This window comes from Pungitius pungitius, chromosome 10 (assembly GCF_949316345.1).
Source record: "Pungitius pungitius chromosome 10, fPunPun2.1, whole genome shotgun sequence".
NCBI classification, from domain to species: domain Eukaryota; kingdom Metazoa; phylum Chordata; class Actinopteri; order Perciformes; family Gasterosteidae; genus Pungitius; species Pungitius pungitius.
The window spans coordinates 6054890-6078363 of record NC_084909.1 but is presented as its reverse complement, the minus strand read 5'-3'; the positions used below and the strand labels follow the sequence as shown (position 1 = coordinate 6078363).

The 23474-nt window shown below is 45.2% G+C and overlaps 2 protein-coding genes across 6 annotated transcripts in view; both read right to left on the bottom strand.

Moving 5' to 3' along the window:
* Positions 1-19177, bottom strand: part of zmp:0000001200 (dedicator of cytokinesis protein 9) — a 58190-nt gene extending 39013 nt beyond the window's left edge. For 2 of the 4 annotated variants that reach the window (XM_037488258.2, XM_062564841.1), the window contains exon 1: positions 18674-19177. In XM_037488258.2, the coding sequence (XP_037344155.2) occupies positions 18674-18790 (117 nt within the window). In that variant the 5' untranslated portion in view covers positions 18791-19177. Of the gene's footprint in view, positions 1-3044; positions 3447-18673 lie in introns of those variants that run through there. The other 2 variants (XM_037488255.2, XM_062564839.1) reach the window with 1 other exon arrangement.
* A 677-nt stretch (positions 19178-19854) lies between these two features.
* LOC119228554 (FERM, ARHGEF and pleckstrin domain-containing protein 1) overlaps positions 19855-23474 on the bottom strand; it is a 39076-nt gene continuing 35456 nt past the window's right edge. Inside the window, exons 24-27 of one of the 2 annotated variants that reach the window (XM_037488290.2) lie at positions 22435-22571; positions 21791-21898; positions 21207-21358; positions 19855-21104 (exon numbers count right to left, since the gene is read on the bottom strand). In XM_037488290.2, coding sequence (XP_037344187.2) covers positions 21023-21104; positions 21207-21358; positions 21791-21898; positions 22435-22571 — 479 coding nt within the window. In that variant the 3' untranslated portion in view covers positions 19855-21022. The remainder of the gene's footprint in view (positions 21105-21206; positions 21359-21790; positions 21899-22434; positions 22572-23474) is intronic. The other variant, XM_037488289.2, reaches the window with a different exon arrangement.

The following is a 23474-nucleotide window of genomic DNA, read 5'->3' as shown; positions in this document are numbered from 1 at the left end:
CCCCACCCACCCCCCCCCCCCCCACCCCCACAGAGCGCGGAGTTGAGAGTGCGACTATGAAGTGGAGGTGTACTGACACCACCACTATGTGTGTCCGCACCGTCTGCCAGTATCGTTACCGCGGTCGGACGTGGGAAACAATGGCATCGAAAACAACAGGATGTCATCACCACACAAAGTCAGTTGCGTAACCCGAACAGCGGTACACACGGTACCTACATCTACCTGCATCACTGCCGCCATATTTAAAAGCGTGCCGTTGTTTTACTGTAAAATTGATTAAGCCGAGAAATGAAAGCTGTAGGGAGGGTGAACTTATTGATTTTCAATATCGTCAGGGGTGTGATAACTGTGTGAATGTAATGCTGGTTACGGGTCATAACTGGTTAACATCGGAGTGAAATCAAAGAGAAACAAATCATCAGACTAAAAGAGGGTGTACCGATGCTAACTGTTCTTTATTGTGTGAGGGAAATGATTATATCGAGGACAAGTGTATTTACCGGCGTCAAAAAAACGTTTTTCATAAAGCAGCCTCACAAAAACGTTCGGATATCATATGTCAATTCTTTCTTATATCAAACTGTCAACATTGATTCATTTTTTTCCAGAAAAGGTTTTTAGAGTTCTTTCTTCATATTTTTCCACCAGCATATTCATTTGTAAATGAACATGTATCTTTTTTATCCTCCATATTATGAAAAGGGCTGGAAATAGCGATGATTTCACAATGTCATATTAAAGACACATGCTTAAACCAAGAGTCTGCATCCAAGCCAAAGAGGAGAGGACAGCAATAGTGGATTTAATCTGCAAAAAGCTGGTTACGTGTTTCATCAACGTAGCGGAACATGGAACTCATAAAAATAGCATAATTGACTCGTTATGTTCGGTTCAGTGAAAGGAAAACATCACATCGGTCTAAATTCGAAGCATTACTCACAAAACATCACCGGATTAAAATGCACTTTTATCTGTGACCAAGCTGACGTGACTCTCTTTCTCTGCAACAGCACACCTCTGATTAAAACAGCATCCAATTGCTTCTGTCACAGCACTAAAACATTAAAACCAGTAAAACGTCCTTGATAGCTTTCTGGAGAACGAAACACGACAATATTGAATTACAAAAGCCTTCCCGTCGATGCATTATCTCAAATCAGTGACTTTTATTTTTGAAGGCAGATCACTTCCTGAAGGCAAAGTTCCCATGAGGAAGGAATAGGGAGAGCTGTTGCAATCACCTCGTGAAACAACAGCACAGTGAAAAGCTAAAACGGGCTGTTTAATTACTCCATGCCTCGAGAGTGCAGATCAGCCTCCCATCGACGGCTTTGTCTGTGAGTGTGTGTGTGTGTGTGTGTGTGTGAGAGAGTGTGAGACTGGCCTTTAACCCCATCATCTCGTTTTTAAATTCCCAGAAATTAACAGCTCGCCGCAATCAGAAGGAATTACAAGGCCAAATAAAATGTTGTATATATTTACAGTAATTTATAGTAAATATGGGGGAAGAATATCCAATGCGGCCAATAAGGTCTGTGTGCGCTGCTGCTGCTCAATTTGAGATATTCTGGTGGAAAATGAACGCCAGAGTCTGCAGGACAACAGTGGTGTCCCCAAACAGATAACCAGTAAAAGCCATCGCATGGGTACACACACACACTCTCACACACACACACACGCACACACATTAACTGCTGTAGTAGGTGAGGCATTTTACCTTGCAGCTAAGGCAAACAAAGTTAGTTTGCTGAATCAAAAAGGTTCACAGATGACTTTAGGCTTGAAAAAAAAACCTGCAGGTGAACTATAGTTCGTCGCCAACATAACGGTTCATCTATTGTTTCAACTGATTTGAGGCTGAGGATAAAAGGTATAAGGAAGTATTATTCATTGATGCATTTAGTTTTCTGACACGACTGATAAACCTTTCACTGTCGTTCCCTCACAGAAACGCGTCGAGCAAACCGCTAAATGCTGACGGAGGATTAATTGACCAGCGGCTGGTTGATAAGACCATCCCTGAGCCAAGAGGAGCAACCATACCCTTGACCCAATTCCCTGCTTTCAGCCACCGTCACCGTGCTCTCTGCCGGGACGAGACCTCACACACAAGCACACGCACTGTGGTGAGTAAACACAAGCGATAAGGGGAAGACAAGCTGGTACGGAGCACCAGAAGCTCTGCCAAGAGGCCGGTGATTGATTTCCAGCAGACACAGCGCTCACTGTGTCCCCCCCCTCACCACCCTCCCGGCCCACAGAGGCTTTAACCCATGCTGCCTGCAGTGCTTAGTGAGAGGCAAGATCCAGCACCCCCCCCCCCCCCCCCCACCCCTCCCTCCCTCACAGACTCCCCCTCACTGCCCTACATTTTATACTGTTAGATGGTTAAAAAGGTTGTGCTTTTCAAACGTGCATGGACTGTGCATGAACTAATATCATTAACATCCCATCCATTTATGATACTCATGTCCTGCATTTACCATCTGAATAGGCTTGTTTTAAGCATTTAAAGACATCACCTTGGTATGAGCTGAGCTGGATGTAAATACCATAAATATCATGGAAAAATACAAAACATTCACTTGATCCGGCTTCTAATTTATGAGAATTTGCTGCCGTCTCGACACTAGTTTTATGATGCAGCAGTATTACGAGACAGGTGACTAAACAGAAACAAAAACGGAAAAAGGGGGAAAAGGGGTCTCATAATAATGCAATAATAAACACAAAATAATTAATCAATCTACAATAATAAAAAAAATTGATAGTTCATTGTTTAAGTAATTTATAGAGAGCAACATATTCAATTTTTTTTAAATATGAGAATCGATTCTTTTGAAAATACCAAACATTTTTAGTTGTTGGACAGCTAAAAACGATGTGCTGTTTGTTTAAAAAACAATGATAATTGATCTGGAAAATAATCTACAATTTCCACACCAATATGTATTTTTGATCCTTTGAATGAAATGAACGGCACGATACTAACAATACAATAACGTATGTGTCTGCACACACACACACACACACACACACACCTTCAGTATTCTTGGTGTCGGCAGTGCACGCGACTCTCTCCTGCTCAGCGCTCGCTCAGCCTCAGATGGCCCGATGGGCTCGGCTGCTCCTTTACAGATGTAGCCACTACAGTTCCTCTCTAAGACGGTACGCAGCCCGTCGATCACCACCGTGCTGGTCGTGCACCCCATCCCTCCGGGTCCAAGCGGGCATCGGTTAGGAGAGACTGCCGGTGACCCAGTTTCCCAGATCGCGCCCTGCTCCTCCCTGGTCCATGGTCTCCGACTCGGACCCGCAAAAAGCACAGCTCCTGACCGGAGGAGAGAGGCTGCTGTCCGGGCAAAGAGGATCCGGATGAGAGAACCAAGGAGGGCGGCTGGGAGAGAGAATTCATGTACACACACACACAGACACACACACACACACACACACAGAGTCTCACTGTAGTTCTGCGCTCGTTGGAATACCTCAGTCAGCAGACGGGATCCAGTGAGTAAGTGAGCGAGGTAGAGCAGAGAGCAAGGAGGGGGGGGGGGGATGAAGGATGCTGTGTGAGCTCTGCATGCAGCTTCAACCAATGCTGAGCTTCGGCGCAACGCAGGCTCGCATGTGCATCTGTCTCACTCACTCACCCATGCACTTGCTCATGCTCCTCCTTTTGGCATTTTCTTAATGCTTTCCCAGCTTTACTCTTTTCATTTCCACATTTGCATGATGTAGATTTGGCTACGTTTGAAATGTATTAATTCCCTTTCATTTTTTAACTCAACTAAAGAAAAAGACTCCTTTTAGGAGCCGGATGAACAATTGTGGGTTACAATAAACACGGCCTTATATCCAGAGGGAGAGTGTGATTCCATGGTCAGGCAAACAGCAATATGGCTCAATGCTTATTTAGTTCAGCTGAGAATCCAGAGCCAAAGGCGGCCGTGGATGAATCACTGTATCTCAGCTGAAAGCAGCAATTTAAAATACAAAATTAAAGCAAAATCTGTTCATTTATTCAGTAAGTACTTTAAGATAAAAAAGACACTTTTTACTCCATTAAAATGGTTGAAAAAATCCTGACCCGGCACTCGTCTCTAAGAAACCTCTGTTTACGAAACATATCAAGGACATGGGAGGATTTAAACCTTTTAGGCCGGGACATCAAATAGGGAGGGGGGGGGGGGGTTTCCACAAAAGATTAGCTGCTGCTTGATCACACGCTGGTCTATCAGCCAAGTACACGAGTATATTGGGAGTAGAATAACAACATTTTTATCACACACAGGCTTTTTAAATGCCAGGGAATGATTCATTTGCTAGTGTTGCTCTCAATTAGGACTTAAAAAGGAAGACAAAAGACGGCAAAGCAGGATGTGCACGTCGTGAAAAGATGGAATCTTAAAAAGTGCCTGGACAAAGAACTTTCCATGTCGTTTGTCTTTGTGCAGGACCTTTGCAAAGAAACTTTCAGGTTTATCATGATCCTCCTCCAGCTCCGGGTTGCAACTGAGCCAAAAATCATTTAAAAGCGGATGCTTTATACCTGCTGGTTTCCCATGTTGTGAGTAAAAGGAGTAGAGAAGCAAACAGGGCAGTGTTCATCTTGGTTTATTCATCACTGCTCTTTCCCTTCCTGCGGCTGCAAGTTGCACACTCAAAGACCTCTATGACCTCCATGGGAATCGTCAAAAAAGAAATCTGGCTTGTCACATTGCCATGCGCATGGAGTTGCCCCTGACACGCACTGAGTCCCCTGGGACCAGATGCGCTAACCCCCATTACTTAAGTAAGTAGTAGTAAGTTAAGAGATAAAACATGGTAGCAATCTGCTTTTTAGTGATCAAGCAAAAAAGTGACTTTGAGCTTTTAATATCTTACATTAAAAGGACGAAAACAGGCAGACAAACACACAGAGAAAGCGGAGGATCCCTTACACGATGATGCTGCACTAAGAAATAAATGCGGCCGTGCGCATTCCTGCTGCTGCTGTGTTAATATTTCAGTAGTGCTTGACACACTGAACTACATTTCGAGAGTACGATCTTAAGGGCTGCAGAGAAAAGCAGCCGGGAAGATTCATAAAGAAAGAGAGAGAGAGGGAGGGGGGAATGGAAGGGAGATACTGGGGGAGACGCAAAAAGTCGATTATTGGTAGCGATCTATTAGAAAATACATCTGCTCTTTGGTTAATAGCTTTTCTAACACCTCGGATCCCCCAGTCGCTGCAGAGAGGGATTTTAGGCTTAAAATAACAAGAAGCAAATCTGGTGTAAAACTGGAAAAGCTGCAAAGTCATACATCCCCTTTCTGAGAATCTGAAAGAAGCAATGCAGATTTTCTTTTACTTTAACTGTCTTTTTTGGACAAAAAGTGCTGATGACACTCACAAGACTGCGGGAGGCCAAATGTGGACATTGCACCTTGTTTGAATAACACAGAAATAAGTCTTGAACTCTCAAGAAGTGATTACTTTTTGCAGCAACTAGGTTTGAATTATTGCTGGCGGTTATCACTAAAAGGGTACCCACTCAAACAGGAGCTCAACCAAGTGGACAATGACGCATGTCGACTTGAGCAGACATTGTTTGAAGTCTAAACAGCTGTTGGTCATAAATCGTTTGCCCTAAGGACACCCGTCTCGGTTGTCCATGTAAGGACATGTCTGCAACAATGCATGGAGGCCGAGACCATACTGCTGTAAGGGTTTTGTACCTTGATGGTAATTCAAGTAAGGTTTGCAGGTTGGTATTGTTTGAAGTGTCTATATGATACGCACCTGACACCATGAACTGAAGACATTGCTACACGCATGAATCCTGATTAAAGGAGGGATAATATTAAGCATTACAATGGAGGAAAAATAGTCCGAACCGAAAACCAGCCGTTCTAGGATCAATTCTTGCAAACATGCTGAGGAAAATGTATCCAAATAGAAATGAAGTCCTCCAACGCAAATCTGTGATTAATGACAAAATAAATCGAATATACTTGTTAGAAGAATGCCCATGAGTAGCTACAGCTGGTTATTTCCATTGCAAGGAGACTCAAGAGATCAATGAGCAGGGGATGGCTGCGACTACAATGCTAAAGTGAATTAGCGGCATAGCCAGATCTGGGAAGTGTCCTGTTGCATCGGCCAGCCTTGTGACTACCAAGTCCAAGGCTTCAATCTAACCTGGTCACAGTCTGTCTCCATGTAAGGGTATCTAGTGAAAAAAGGGTGAGATGCCCGCAGAAAGATGAATTATTAAGGTCAGGTGCTGAGTCACTAAGGCGTAGCAGAGGTTTCTTTCTGCAGGACCCCTGTCACGAGAAACAATGTCCGCGAAAAGCACCACGCTGCTCGGAAAGTAACAAACACCATGGAAGCAGTTTCACATCTCTCTGTCACTGTAATGCGCACTGCCTTTGATATAATCAATATAATACTATGTTATATATAAATATACATTACTGCCTGACATGACACACACACACACACACACATTGCAGTTCCCTTGCACAGCTTGCGGACATCTAAAGCGTGCGTGTCGGTGGCAGACAAATTAAGAGGCGCTGCAGCCTCCAGCAGAACACAGTGGGACTGTGTCAGCCCCACTAAATCTTGAGTTGGAGGTCTGCGCAAGGCGACAGTGAGACCACTAGGGGAGGGGGATGGAGGGCGAGGGACGGGGGGGAGGGGGGTTAAAGAGTGCTGCGGCACAGAGCGGATCTATCTGCGGATGTTCAAGTGCGAACATCCTCTGTGGGATGAGGGAGCTGCTGCTCATCCCTGCAGCAGCTGCAGAGGAGATAAGAGCCGGTCTGAAGCACTGCTGGTGTGTGTGTGTGTGTGTGTGTGTGTGTGTGTGTGTGTGTGTGTGGAGCGACATGGATTACTGCTGCCGTCATTCACTCTCTGCAGTGGACACAACTCACAAACAAGTTAGTGTTTGTTCTGAATCAGTGAGGACTTAAAACCATCCATTAAATCAAACAGTCTTTTACCAAAAACATCAGTTAACATGATTTACAAATGGAACGAGAGAATAGTTTTTTATTTTCCCCTTGAATGGATCCATTCTCAAAATAGTTGCCGATCCATTTTCTCTCCATTCACTGATTAATTGATAAATGAATAATTTCCCGAACAATTCTCACCACATGCCAAAGTGCATTTGACAACAATCACATACAGAATGTCACGTATTTTCCTATCATTTAACTTTTTGACAGAGATATCTGCACACTTAATAGAGCACTTGCCCCGATGAAGATCCTTCAGACCAATACCTCAAATCCCAAGATCTAAATGTGTGAATATCCGATATTTGAGCAGTGCTCATCCTGCATTATAAACAATATTGAAAAATCATAGTAAAAGCTTCTCCTTTAATCAAAGGTTACTGCTCTCTATTCCACACCAACGTGTAACTAGTGTAGCACTGACGTCAGATCACATTTGATTTGTCACTCAAATACAAATCAGACATCCTCAGACTTGTCTTCTGCATATGGACATCATCAGTGGGACCAGAGTAACCCCCCCCCCCAAAAAAACCACCACTCCTTTTTCAAGCTGTTAGCAGCGAGTGGTGGGCGGGGCCGATCACCAACATCAAAGTCAGCACGATGTGGACAGAGAGGGGAGACTCTGCTTGAGTCTCACACCGAGGAGGAGACGGTCCCACGCTCAGCAAAAGGCAGAAATGTGGCTCAGAGGAGTGGACGGGAGTTTAAGAGGAGCTGGCATCTCATCTGAGGAGGAAGGTCAAGTCAGCAGCTGGCCGTCGTTGTCGTGGCCCAGAGTCTGCTGTGGGGGGGGGGGGGTGGGGCTTCGCACGGTGTGTCTGCGTTTGTCCAGAGAAAGGCCACATGTGGTAAACCACGGTGACATCACGTACACATCCAGCTGTGCAGGGCAGATCAAACTGGCATGGCTCCCGGGCTGGATCTCTCGGGGGGGGGGGGGGGGGGACTCAAAAAAGGGAAGTGGCTGTTTCCTGCTGATGTTCGTGCGTGTTTGTGTGTCTGCGTGTGTAAAGGCTGCCATAACAAAAGGCGCCTCTCTCTGCCCGATGTCCTTCCGACCCAATCAAAACTCCTAAACACCAGAGAGTAAACCAGATTAATGCTCCGCTCCTCCAAAGTTAAACAACACAAACTGTCCCGGGGGAGCGTGAAAGCCACAGAGAGCAGAGATCAAACCTCCAGAGGCTTTTTTTTTTGGAGAATTTTGTGTCAATTTGGCTGCGTCCAATAAAAGTTTGAATTGGTATCCCAAGAGATTGTTTGAGAGGAAAAGGATGTGGGTACAGTTCCAAACGTGTGTGGGCTAAAGACAGGGCAGGAATTTCAATAAGCCAAAATAAATTACTGAATGCAGATGTTTACACCACTGCCCCTTGTTTCATGCAACGAATACCAGGAATACGACTAAGCCTCTCGTTGACCTCATGCTATCCTGTCACTCTTAAAATGGTACTAACCAAACACACAGGGGCCACATCCTCTTCCTTTTACTTGGTATTTTGGGACGGTTTATTTAACACAGATGAAGAAAATGACCCAGTCTCCCGGGCACAGCTTCCTTTTCTTTGTGCTGGGGTCATCAGGCACAGAATAAGTGTATGTTGCACAAAGGACACCAGCACATAGTCAGACACACACACACACACACACTCTCTCTGGACCCTATTTGCGTTCCTAAGTGGAGGGCAGCTCTGTTGTAGTGGGGTTGGTTCAGTTTATTATTAATAGATGTTAATAATGAAGCCGTGCCTTTCCACAGCCTGCGCTGCAGCACCAGCACAGAAGATGTGAAGCAGCCCCAAGACCCGAGGGCCTGCATTCAGCCTCGCCAACTTTGTTTTGGCTTCACTATACACAACACTGACTTATCTCATTTAAAAAGTTGCTTATTCAAGCTGTCAGTGCAAACAGATTGAATTGCATATTTAAAATGACCTTTGGATTATTTAGTTATATAGTATTTCAGACATTGGATGAAAACGTGTTGCATAGCACACAATATAACAGCCACAAGGGAGCATTGATGATATAAACATTGCAACAATTAAATCGCACTTTAGCTGGCGGCAGAACGTAGCCGGTCATACACGTGGTATGTGTGTGTGTGTGTGTGTATACACATGTGTCCCACACGCGCAGCAAATTGTCAAATCTGCAATCGTCAAATGCACAACAGTGTATGAATGCCGTTACTGCCCCCTACAGGCACAGGAAAATAAAAGAGCTATTACAACCATTTCCAAAATATGTATCATCACAGCAAAAAATAACAAAGCAAACAAGCTCCTTGGGTTCCTCATGCAAAGACAGAACTCTGCCTAAGTGATGGTCTAATAATTAATTCAGTGACCAGTGTGTGACATCGTACTCAGATGAACACTTTCCTCCCAGCACTCAGATTGTCGATCGGTAGAATGCAGCCATTGTTTGTCCCATGCATGTCTTTTTCAGAAAACAATCATTGCCCATCATCAACCTGCGAGAGAGGAAGTCGATATAGACTGGACTCCGCGGGAAGACAGAGTTACAAGAAATTAAATCCCAAAGCAGAGGTCTAAGTGCTTCCTCCTGAGGCCGACGCAGGCTTAGTGATGACACGGACACAGGGAGGGACGAGGCTGTGACTGGCTGTCTGTGTTGGTAGCCACTCAGAAGAAGGCAAGATACCAAAACGTCCTGTTTTCCATGTTTTGAGGCATGTAAAAAGCACGTCACCCTCGAGGCGCCAAGCTGTCATCGCTTAGAAGTGGTGTGTGATTTGATCCAAACGACCCTTCGCCAGGTCAGTGGCCAGCAGCCAGGTGTGAAATAGGTACCGGGGGGAGGGAGCGAGGAGGGGGGGGGGGGGGGGGGGGGGTGGACCGTCATCACGTTCAGGCTCTGACATGCAGCGAGGAAGCCGCGAGCGGAAGGATCCTGAAACAAGCCCTTACCTGCCAGACGTGTGGCCCAACAGCTACACCCCCCCCCCCCCCTCACATAGTTTGAGAGGCTGTAACTAATCCACACAGTCGCAACACTCACAGTCTCAGGGCTCAGTCTGTGTGGGAAGGGAAAAGGCCGCTGCGTTATCACCCAGGTTAACGTCCCGCATATTTGACATCCATTCAGGTGTAAACGCGTCAAGTGTGAATCAAGTAACTGATATACAAGAGAAGCATTTTCATCTGATGTCGATTTACGGAGTGAAACGTGAAAATTAGAATGAAAAAGATTCATGACTTGCTGTTTGTTTGAAGCAGCTCATGGATAAAAATCTCGGGAACAGTCCGAGAGAACGGATTTACTCGAACTTCCTTCAATGAAAGCAAGTTTAGCAGATTACTGAGCAGATTAAATACAAGCACTTGACCTGCTAGTAGCAAGTAATTGCCACCCGACGCGCAAGGTATTCAGGGAGGGAGGTGCAAGCTGGAGACGTAGCGAGAAGGTGGATTAAACAGCATGAGACAGAATGTAATGAGAAAGGGGAAGCAAAGACAAATGGGATGAGACATTAGGAAGAGCAGTTAATAAAAAGGGTATCGCATCTTTTACACATATCGATTCAAGAAAATCCCGACACTTCTTTCTGGTTTGGCAGCGGCATGAGGAAGCTGCGTGGCAGGGAGACAGGCCGGGGGAGATAATTAGGGGGAGGCAGGAGCTTGGGAACCCTCAAAAGATCCCATAATCTCAGTTGGCTCTTTGTTTGTAATCAGTGGAAATCCTCTTGAGCCCGGTTCAATGAACGCTGCTGACAATCAAAGGAAACGGAGGGCTGGACGAGGAGGCCAACCAACGTGCACGCACCTGCGCCATTAAAGCGGCACTGGATTTCAGCTGTAACACTGTACGACACCGGGAGGCCGCGAACAGTAACAAGAGGCTGTTGTCCATGACGGAGACCGCACAGAGAGCTAATTGTTTGTTTGACTCGTGCAGGTACAGATGAATGTTTTTGGATCACAACGGAGTTCATCTTGGATGTGGGTGATCTATGATGACGTGAATACAGTGAGGGGACACCAAAGACATGCCGCTATGACACATTTGATGTGAGGGGTTTGGTGTAATTTAGTCGATTGGGCAAAATCAGACATTAGTTCATGGTCACTTCATCCATAAACCATCTCTGTTATATTGATATCTTATATTGATTCGGCAGTGCAAAAGACACACTCAAAACGTGTGTTAATCAGGTATTTTCCCAGGGTTTCAGATTGTTTTAACATCCAGGAATGGCACACCCCTTTTTCCTGTTGTAGTTACCGTTTGTTGGCACTGTCTCAGCCAACCGAGCTGTGCACCAACGCCCCCCCCCCCACCCCTCTGAGGCCCCCTCCCTTCCTGACAGAGGAAACACATGTTATAGGATACATCCCTGCTTGACTGGGACAGTCCACGTTGAACTGCTTATTGTGTCTTGATGGGGACCCTGTGTTACACCAGCCCCTCGTGCAGAAACAAAGAAAGTGACAATGACAAAAATTAAATTGTATTATTTGCATCAGCCTCTGCGGGCGCTGTCACACAACATCACGTGTGGCTCAACGTCAACTGTGAGATCACTTTGTTTAGCGCTAACGAGTGGGATTAAGAGCAGACCTTCTGGCACAGCGCTGCGCTTCCATAAACACCACAACTCTGGGTGACTTATTATTCTAAAACAATACTGCCGCGCAATGACAAGTCCCTGAAAAACAAACAGGGGGCGAACAAAAACAACTTGAGCCCCGAGGAGAGTGATTTTTCTACTCGAGGCACACTGTGCAAGACTTTCATTTATGTCTTCAAGCCAAGTCGCAGTTGCAGATTTCAGCCCTCATTTTTCTGAATGTCAGCTGATTAGATGGCACATGAAATATTTCTTATGAATAAATCGGTGGACTTGTTACTCTGACCAGAACTCATTTGTATATTGTGGGCAGAGAGCACACAATGGACTTCTTTCAGCTTGCAAAGAAAAGAGCTCAGCTTTTCATGTAAATCTTTTTTTTTGAATGGGTGACTACAGCAAATCATCAGAATTCCTTTTACGCTGTACAGCTTTGCACAAAATGACTCCAACAGTGGGGCAGTGCACTTAGTTACGTTCAGCACTCAGGGGGTATTATAAAAGATATATTGGATTATCCCACATTAAGAATTACATTCAAGGTTTATTGTGAGCTTACAGTAGACAATTTAAGCACTGGATACCAAAGCTTTTGGCTCAGCAAATGAGACAAAATGCCCCTCTGAACTACTTCTATCTCTGCAACAATAAGACAAAAGTTATTTGAACACATTTCTGTGGGGGGGTCACAACCACAATACTCATATCATGACCAGCCAGATTTCTCTTGTGACCCTCTGTGGGGGCCCGACCCTTAAGTTGGGAACCCGTGTACTCGTGTAATGATAATAATAATAATTCTTACATTGTGGCGAGATCCAAACCTTGCCCACAAAGCCAGTTATCATACCGCCTGCTGTAGGTCGTGTCCCTCCCCCTCCCTCCCCCTCCCTCTCTCGCCTAAAGTGTACCAGAGCGAGGAATGCCAGCTATGCAGCCAGCCTGGTGAAAAGTCATTACAGTGTATCCCCTCTGGCCGCGGCAGGTCCTATCCACACAGTGCACAAAGCCATAAGAATGAGTGCTAAGGACCGTAGAGAGTTTAGTCTCGCTTTGATTAAGTCAACAGCGTGAACTGTGGGAAACAAGGAAAAACCAAAGACAACGGTGTTGGGAAAGCGTCAAGTAGTTTGGATGAACGTACTGTACGCAGACTTTATGTCATGTGATCCACTTACCCGCCACTGCTTTGGTGTTTTGGGTGATCTCAAATGATCTGGCCTAAACTTCCAGGGGAATCCCAGATTAACGGGCTAACTTTCACTTTCATCTCTGCAGTCAGGTAGCAGTCAGCCAATAAGCACAGAGCAGCATCCCCAACATCTCAAAGCAGCCGTCCATCCTCAATGCAAAACAAATACCTCACAATCAGGCAATCACATCCAATATTTGCCTCTGAAGTGAAACACGCGAGTTTACTCTTTTAACCGGTTCTTTGTATTGTTTTCAGCTCATTATACATCCATCCCTCTGTGTTACAACATCAGCTGATCCTGCGCGGCGAGCGTAAATCGGAGGTCAGTGACCACAACGAGGCCATGGGGGGGCGGAAGGAGAGGTATGCGTGCAAAGCAGATTAACCTACTGAGAATGTGTCGTTTGCTTCACACTAAATCCCAGGAGTCGCATCAATAACAGATGGAGAGTAACTGATATAAAACAAACAGGTACAAAAACAACTCAAGTAGGAACATTTTTCCATGATTCTCACTCTGTAAATTTCACTTAAAACCACAAATGGAATTATCATGGCTAAAAATAGCACATGCTTAAAAGTCATTATCAAAGTTCAAAAGGTTGGAAGTGCTTGAGTGTAGCAAAGAATAAAGGCAACGCCACACATTGCAAGCGTAGCAGCCTCCACCCGAGGGGACAAACCCTGCACCTGGCAATGATTCGCCATGAACGCCATGCGTTGGGTGCAAAGAAATAATGACAAGGTTTAGAGCGTTAGTACACGGGGAACCCTCCAATCTCATCTGTCTTGGTAACAGCCGTGTTCCCACAAATACAAGTTAATGGTCAGTTGCATTCGAGGGTGGGAGGTACACGTTTCTTTCAAGGACGGATCGAGGAGGCTCGAAGAGTTAATGCTCCTCACAAAAAGCAAGGACTTAAAAGGAAATGTGCTAGACATTAGACATCAGACCATCAGCCAACGTGGACGTGTTTGTTACAGGTACTTACTCTCCAGTCAGGAGGGCTGTAGTGGGACTTAATCCCATTAGCTTAATCTGTAGGTGCATTTTAAAACCAGCACTTGTGCAGGACCATTATTACCATTATGCCTTTGGAGCTTAAAGCTTGACCGGTCTCACCCATCAAACAACGCTGGCCTCTCTCACTTTGTGTACGCTTCCCCTACATGTGTGGGCCAGGGCCCGTGGTACCGGTGCACTTCATGTGCCTGTTAAACACAGCGTGGGGTTTATGGAGGACTCTGCAATGCAGCTCTGAAAGTTAGGATTCAGGAAAGGTCAGTGGAATAAACTGCAGAGAATAGATGGAGAATTTGTCAGACCAAGCTGCCCAAGATCAAACCTCGGCAGGAGGTGGATACGACAAACTAATGGACCTAATGTGTGATGGTCAACACATTCCAAGACCAGACCTAAGTAGCATGGCGGGTTATAACACCATCTAAAAAACATTAACCAAACTACCTATTCTATTATTTTATTTAAACTATTCAGAACTGGGTTTTAGCTTGTATAATGCTTACCATGTTCACCATGTCAGATTAGCATGTTGCTAAGTGGTAGCATTTGCTCATTTGAACCAAACAGCAGTACGTGAGACAGGATCCTCATTAGTTCTGCAGCTATTGCAACGAAAACTTGATGTTTTTTTCTGCATAAAATAGGACTTGGTCATGTATTTCAGTCTTTTGAGCGACACACAAAAATCAAATGCTATTGGACTCATTCCATTCTCGTTATTTGTTGGATCACGGGCGATGATGCTGGAGTCCCTATTAGTTTGAAGAGGAAGGCAAACTGGATTTAACCACATCCTAATCACGGAGGAAATAATACAGAAGGAGGGTAGTGACTCAGTATGTTCTCCTCAGCTGCACTTAGGTGTGTGTGAAGGCAACTCAAAGGGCACAATTTGCAAGCACAAATGAGACAGACGCATGCGTGTACGTCCTCTTTCTGGTTTCAGGATACGCTGCAGCATTCATTTATACTGAAAGGACTATATTTCATATCGTATTACTAAAATATTCTACTTGTTAGTCCATTGCAGCTCAGTCGTATAGTCATGCAGCAAACAAATGGCCCGAGAGAAACAGGGGTTGGATTCCAGCCTTCAAAAACCAACTTTAATTAAGCAACTCGCCTTGATATTTAAATTATGAACAGTGTTGGATTGGAGGGAAACATATGCTCTCGGGGAGGGGAGTGTAAAACTAATCCCAGGGGTGCCAAGCACTTGCTGACAGGAAAACACCCCGCTGACCAGGCTGTGTTATGGTAACCTCCTCCACAACAGCCCTGCTCCATCGGGCAGAGCACTCAAGACGGAGTGGGCGGGTTTAACGGCGCGCCCTGCCCCAAAAAAAATCCTCTGGTCAGCCAGAGCGCAGCCACGGGGGAAAACCGTCCCTATCTGGCAGTACGAAAGGCCTGCGCCTCTCCCACGAGAAGGTGGAAGGACAGGAAGTCACGGGCGCTTCCTGTTCAGGCGGGCGGGATGGAAACATTTCGGGGGGCGTCCTGGCGGTGGCGATGGGGACGCTCCGTGAAGCCATCGCTGTGCGGGCCATGCAGAGCGGCTCGTGTTTGGATCTTGTGGAGTTTAAATGATTCCATCAGAGGAGCTGTAGGTTACACATTCAGAGTGTTGAACTGAATACGAGAAACAATAAGAGGCTCAACCAACCCTTCAAAGTGACTTAACTCGATACCTTTCAACAAAAACTGAACATTATAACCTGTACTATTAGACTGCACTTTATTAGGGTAAATTACTTTTATCTGGAAAATTACTTTTAGGGGAAACATTATTTAACAGATGGTAAAACAAGGTTGGAAAAATCTTTTCTTGGTTGTTATGTAACATCAACACAACTTTAATTTTTAATACTCTGAACTGTGAGACAATGAAAGGCTTTGTGGTTTTTTACAAAGGTAAATAAATGTTGTTGAAGTTCTGGGCTTTTTAATAAAGTCTTTTAATGGGTTTATTGGTTACTAGAGCGGCCTCATTTATTATTGACCCATACAGATAAAGTCCACCCATTAACCCCCTGGGTTTATCTGTACCATTTACCATTACAGTAACAAAGGCAGCTTTTTCACCACTTTAGTGTTATAACAACAGGCCAAATAGTGACAGAGAGGAATACAGAGGGAGGCCAGGCTGCTTTTGGCCTCACAGAACACTCACAGCAAAGCCCCATGTGACAGCCACTGTCTGCTCACTAAACACAATGAAGCGGAGAAGTTGTATTCTTGCAGTTTTAGCAGACTTGGGTTGATCTGAGGACATATCTGGGGAGTGGTGGGGAAAGAAAGTCAGGCCTCAGTGCATGAGAGGACATGACTTTAACTCGGCGATGATCAAAGAAGTGAAATGTTCTGTCTAAGAGAATGCGCTCGTACACGCCCGCTCACTCGAGCTTATCCTGCGATTGCGACATCTCAGGAAATTTGACAGAAATGTGTGCTCTTTGAAGTTGAAGGAGAGGCCACAGCTTGTGAGGCGACTCCATCTCGTACGCAACGCATCAGGAGGTCATGACTGGAAATGTTTGACTTGAGCAAACACAGGCTCTGAAATAAGTCACATGATGCAGCCAGATGTGCCACAGGTATAAAGAGAGAGTAAAGTAATGAGGAATGTCCACCTGCCAAACAGTTCAAGATGTACTTAAAATTGTCCCTCGGACCTTATCGAGTACTTCCTAAAAAGGGTCAAAGAACTTTATCATGAAAATGATAAGGTTTTTCCAACAACCTTAATGTCTGACATCAAGGTTAAGCAGCAGCATGTGTAATCTGTTTATAGTTCTCCACGTTCCCAGTATTGTAATGTTCCATTTCTGAAGCCCAAGTGAGGCCTCCTCTCTTTTCCGTATTGTCTCACAGTGACCCGGTTGTGTGTGCACTGGTCACAGGCGGCTAATGGTATCACTCCTACATAATGACACCCATCTGGTCAACAGCTCCCCGGGCTCTGGCGCTTAGCAGGAACACCGAGGGTCTGAGTGCATCCCCATCAGGTGGCAGGCAGTGAGGACTATTGATTAGGATTACATAACGCTTGTTTCATACACTGACAGAAATAACTAAACATTTCCGAATTACCATTGTTTTGTCACAGACCCGTCAGCTGATGGCATTGATGGCATTTGCATGCTGTGGGGTGATGCAGACAAAGCGCATAGGGAAAAAAGTCTGTACACGATCAACAAATGGTTTCAACTCCGGTGTTGCAGTGAAGTGAATCAGCAGCAGGTCACATTCAAAAGCTGATCACAGCCATCATGGAGTTAACAGTGTTCCCAGCAGAACTACAGGGAGGAGAAACAGAGGGATCAGCTGAGCGCGCCGGCCAATTACAAATCTCTCTCTCTCTCTCTGTCCACTCTAACAATAAACAAAGAGGATCCAGCAAATGTGTAATATTTAATAGGTTCTGGACTGTATTTTATGATCAAAATGAGATTAAAAATGGGAGATAATGTGTGTTTCAAGCTGAAACAACAATCGAAATGGGTGATAACAACTACAATCCTCTCTTTATATCCCTGGCACAGATCCCTCTATAGTCCTGCTGAGGAATTAATGACGAGTTGCGTGGACAGCAGTCTCGTGTACGGTCACATTCTTGTCCCACTCAACTGAACAACACAGCCATATGTTCACTCCTACAGCTCACACATCCAGAGACAGGGCCCAAATCAGACTGGGCCCTCAGAACCTGACCTCCGGTAAAAAAACAAAAAACACAAAAGAGATAAGAAAATCCGCATGGAGATGAAAAGTGACCACAAAGACACGCAAAAACAACCACGAGAAGAGAAGCAAAACAACTAGGACCTCTGCACCATTCAGATGCTTCTTAACGGAGAGATTCTTTAAGGTAACTCGACCCTCTTTCAAACATGTTGATTTCTGGTTTCCTCCCTCCAGCGTCTCTGGCAGCGCAACAAGTAAGGATTAATAAATAAAACAAAAAGGTGTGGTTGGATGTCTGGGATCCTTCCTGACTCGGGATTCCATTTCCCTGACGGAGAGCCTGGACGGTGTCTGTTTCGGTTACCTAGCAACTTCTTCCAGGAAAGCTGGAACAATCAGCAGGACCACCGAACACCTAGCACTGCAACAAAAGGGCCGACTTCTTTTTTCTCTCTCTGAGCTCTGTGGAGAACTGACACTGAGGAGGTAGCTCATAATGCAGCGCCTCGTTGCCCAGATCTTCCAGCGTGAACGGTCAAATTCAGCATTATCTCATCCGTCACTGGACACTTTAGATGTGTCCGAAGCACGGCACTGAAACCATGCTTTTTCTTGTAAGCAGGCATGATGTCATCTCAACAGAACTGATCAATGACAGGTACCAAGCACCCTGATTTGGCACAAGACACTTGTTGATAAATGACAAATGTCTGAGGGTGAAGTCTCTCAAACTTTTCAACAAGAGGGAAGTTAAATGTAAGTAATGTAGTTGTATTGTGAACTTACTGCAATCCACCTACAATTCCACCAAACTGGCTCCATTTTTGTTTACTTTGGCTCAATCTGTTCATCGCTCTTTTAAAGGCCCACACGCTTCTTAAAGGAACCGTCAGTTCTTCACCCAGGAAGCCCAAATGTTCCCCGACCCAGCAGCTCCGAGGTCAGCTGGGTGAGGATGGAAGTGAAGGACCCGTTAAAACGCTTTTAACAACGCGCAAACCACCTTCATTCATTCACTCACTCACTCACTCACTCACTCACTCACACTCGCGGCCTTGCACACGTTTTCCCCCACGCGTATCCACGACCCAGCTGATCTAAGGTCAGGCGAAGCAGGAGCGGCCACCAAGGTGTGTTGTCTACTCACCACCAGCACGGACGTCCTCACCACCTCAGACACACTTTGCCGGAGTTCCGCCGCGGTGCCCGGTTTACCCAGGCCGCGCGTAAACCTCCTGGTCTCCGCGTGCGCCGCCACAGCCATCGTTGCGCATTCAACGTCGCAAACTATGTGCGTTCCATCCGCGAGGTGATGCGGTCCCGAAAGGGGGTTTCAGAGGGAGAACATCGCCGGTTCGTCCGCTACTCCCGATCCCCGCGAGTTTGAAGCGCGGTGCGGCCGCTCATTCCACTCCCACGTCTCGATCGCATACTTTCCGATGTAATTTTTTTTTTTAAAAGTCTACGCGTGCTGCGGTGTCCCGGTGATCGTATTTCCCCCCCCCCCACACTGGATGGATTGTTGTCATAATAAAGACGCCTCGTGAGAAGTGTGCCATTGGCCGCGCATCGCCAGACGGGAGGTGTATAATCCGGTCGCCTCCTCGTTGCACTCCGCCCTTCGCCGTTTAGAGGCCAGCCCACTTATTTGGCTCCATACCCACTCCGGGCTGGTTCCTGCACTTTGGACTGAAAGCTCTTAAATGAAACCTCAACGCCTGAACCAATAGTTTCCCACCGCCACAAAAAAAAAAAAAGGAAAGAAATCCCAACTCTTGGGGAGCGCGTCGGTGAAGTGTTACACAATAATGAGCGGATAGAAGACGCAAGAATTCGCTTCTGTGCTTCTTACACATTTCTATATCACTCAATGTGAAAAATAGCTTAACGTTGTCTTCGAATAGAAAGGCAAGTCGAAAATGAAACTGAAGAACACACTGTCAACGGTTCCATTTAATCTGGTTAGATATCACTGAACCGGTATCATTTTGTATCAGTGTGTCCGCATAGTGGCACATTCACTGGCTTCCCTGTTCTCACGAGTAAAGAAATTTAAATGATATGAAATATTTTCGAAGGAGAAGTCACTGTGCAGAAGTATTTCTGTTGCTTGTTCTTACCATAGATACAGTGAATGTGTAATTTACACACAGGGGTGAGGACTTGAATGGACTGAAAATCTTATTCAATGATGCCATCTGTAGGTCACAGCTGTAAACACACTCCCCTGCTGTACATGTACTGATATCTCCCTACACAAACACACACACACACACACACACACACCCTTAGACCCTTGTGTTTGAATAAAAACACAAATACAACAAATCTCAGTTTGAATAATTTTGTTTTTTATTGCTTTCATTTCCAAACAGCTCTCTGTGGTCTGAAAAAAAAGAAGAAAAAAAAACAGCTGCAAATGTAAGCAAAAGTGAGATTTTACATTTAATTTGCATCACCGCAAAACCCCTGTTCAATGCATATTTCCATTCATTTGGAACCATAAAAAGATCTGGTATATATGAATACAAGAGGCAGCCTAGTTAGGTGAGCGCAATGCTGATTGGAACTGAAAGTTTCTATATTGTTTTACACATAAACGTTAAAGCTTTCAATGACATCCACTTTCATGATACAATTTTTGTGAATAAGTCGCACACTTTCTCATACAGCTGCAGGGGACCTTTAGCTGATAATACAAAAAAAAAAAAACGGTCTTAGTCATTGATATAACAAAGATCAGTGAATAAAATATGTATTTTAATTGAAATGGCAATACTCTGTGATGGCAGCTACTCCTGGGGCCACTTTGGGATCAATCCCACAGTAATGTCAACAAAATAATTTGATATTTTCAGCACTTATGTTTTAACAAAGAACACAGGTGTACTGGGACGGGTGTGAACAGAGCATTGACCGTCGGCCTCTTTTTACATAGTTTAAATTGTAATGGTATTCTGTATTAGGAGACAATCCTCACCCCCAATGTAACAGCATTTTAAACGTCCAGGACATATATATATATATATATATATATATATAACCAGTTTGGCACTGAAGTTGGAGGACATTTTAAAAGCAGCATTTATCAATAAGATGGAAGAGTAAACAAACATTATGACAAAGTAGTGATAGTTTAACCATCTCTGAAAGACTGCTGAACCTCTACATCATCCTGCTCTAAAAACAACCAATGGCAAAAAGTAAAACCAGGAAGACAGGAAGTAGTTCAGACTATTAGAAAACAGTACAAAATGACATCCTTAAAAAGAGGCTTCAGAGTTGAGAGTCAAAATGCCAAAAAAAAATGCAGTCTCTGATGCAGTCTAAACCAGCGGACATGTCACCATTAAAGCATTTTCAGAGCACCAAACGTGCACGGACACGTGTACAAATGTCCCAGATATGTGTAGGAGAGGAAAGCACAGCATCTCGGGGGAAGGGGGAGAGGAGGGGGGGGGGCAGGAAGGGCCGACGCCCCCCCCCCCCGAAGGACTCAGCGAGCACGGGACTCTTTGCTGTTTGGCACACGAGCGCCGCCGGACGCCACCGTGACGCTGCGGATGACCTCCATCCACCTGCAGGGCAGAAAAAAAAATCAGCCCCCTGGTCAGCGGGCACTCGACACAAAACGTGCAAACACTTCAAGTGCTGGACGTATCCGAGTGATCGCACTGCACCTCTCGAACGTGTACTCGCTCTCCGATCGGAAATAGTAGACGTGGGACTTGAAATGCAGCTTGAAGACGTATTCCTTGTGGATGTTTTCGGTCTCCGACGGGATGGTGACCGAGTAGCCCAGCAGAGGGAGGCTGGCCAGCGGATACTCATCCTGAGGAAGAGAACACAACGTTACGTTTGGTCCGCTTGCAATTATACTAAACCATTTGGAATCAGAGATAAACAAACACGTAGAGAACTGCTCCCAACCAAATGATTACGGCCGAGAGCCATGCAGCAGAGTGAGAAGAACCTTTAATTGGACACACATTGGTTCATGATAATTCCGTTTTTTATCCCGTAAAAATGTTGCTTCCTATAGATGTCTTTCCATTTTGTGATGGACAACCCAAGCAGTTTGTGAAAATGCAAACAGCTAGAAGAGAGACTCCAGAAGAGAAGGAATGTGAAAGCAGCCTGTACGCCTCCACCATGGCACAACGATTCGACATTCTACACCCAGATGCCATGTCTTTAAGCCCGGAGAAGAGTAAACGCAACGGGGAGAGGGGTGGGGGGGAAGCGGAGAGCAAATGTCCCTCACCTGGTGAGACTTGTAGAAAAACAGGCTGAAGTTGGTGAAGACCACCCAGAGCTTCTGCCAGCCGTTGCTGTTCTTGAACTTCCGCAGTAGGTTTCCAGACAGCTGGTTCTACGAGAGACAAAAGCAACAGGTTTTACATCTACGACTAAATACGATCATACCAATTATAATCGCAATAACAGCGTGCAGAGATTAGATTGTTTACTAAAATCTAGGACGATTAATAATGTGTTTTAATTATTGTTAAGAAACAGCCATGAAAACCAACCCTTATACAGCTTGTTCTATACGTCCTGTACATGTTCCATTTAGTAGTCACAGTGTTACTTTATCACTATGTGCACTGGTGTTTGTTTTGAGTGTTTGATTTGATGAAAATACCAGTACCAAATGTGTATCAATCTACAGCTTTGACACACTACATACTGAGACTTTCTAAATCCTATTTTGGAATAACTAAGTAGCATGGTACCATGGCTATTGGTATTCACATACTATTAGTATTTTTCCTCTATGACATGTGCTGATAATAATGTAAATATACAACCCAAATATGGAGACATGAGGCACAACAGCAACTTGTATTTTATTGTCTTTTTTAAAGTAAGATTTCTTCCTATTTGCAGTCTGCCTGGCTCCTTTACCTCTAGACTCCTGCAGGATTCACTAAAGGAGAGGCTCTGAACACGGTACCAGCAGATAACAGACAGAGGCACCGGTCCCTGGCCACTGGGGGACCCCACCGGGGGGGCCTTATTCCCACTGACTGGACTAGGGTCCTCTACCACGGAGGAACGCACAGACGCATGTGGAAAAGAGAGAGAGAGAGAGACAGGGAGGGAAGGACAGAAACACAGAGACTGAGTAGGTGATACACAGGCATGCATGCAGTGGCAGGGATGAACACGAGGGCCGACGACAGTGTGCCCAGGCAAAGCTGTGAAGAGGACATCGTTACAGGGAGGAAGAGCAGAACTAGATGAGGGCAAAACGAGATCCATCCTGTTGGTGTGAGATGACAACGTTTGGCACATCTACGTACTGCTCTCTCTCTCTCGCTCTCTCGCTCTATTTATAGACGATCGGACACGTCTAGGGTCGGGGGAGAGGAGAAAAAAAAAGGACAGAGCCACACGGGAAAGCCACAGTTTGGGTTGAGATTAGGAGGTCGAACACAGGCTACAGATAGCCAGAGGAGGAGAGAGAGAGGGAACAGTATCCTCACTGAAGCACCACAGAGAGGCAAATAAAAGGCTTACGTTAAATAATGTATCCGATAAAAACGGCTCAATTTTCAGCTTCCAGGAGCAGATGAGTTTCGTATTTTAACAGTGCTGCTTTGACAAGCGGGAGAACACAGTTGCTGTGATTCTCATCCTGCTCGGAGGTTTCTCGCTATTGATGGCGGTCATTCTGAAATAGAGCAGCCAATGCACCAACAACAGCTGTCTAGAGGATAAAGAAGGTTTGCCATCAAACACACCTTCAGAGAATGATGAACTTTAACAGGGGACGACACGTCACTGCTTTGTTACAAGCTGCTGCCAACAAGTGAAATAAAAAAGGAATGGTACATTATAAGGAACGGTGTGTCTTTTAAATATCGAAGCGTTTAATGCGATGAGCAAGTTAGAAAATCTCAGTTACTAAAAGAAAGACATTAATGGAAAAAGTCAATTAGGCA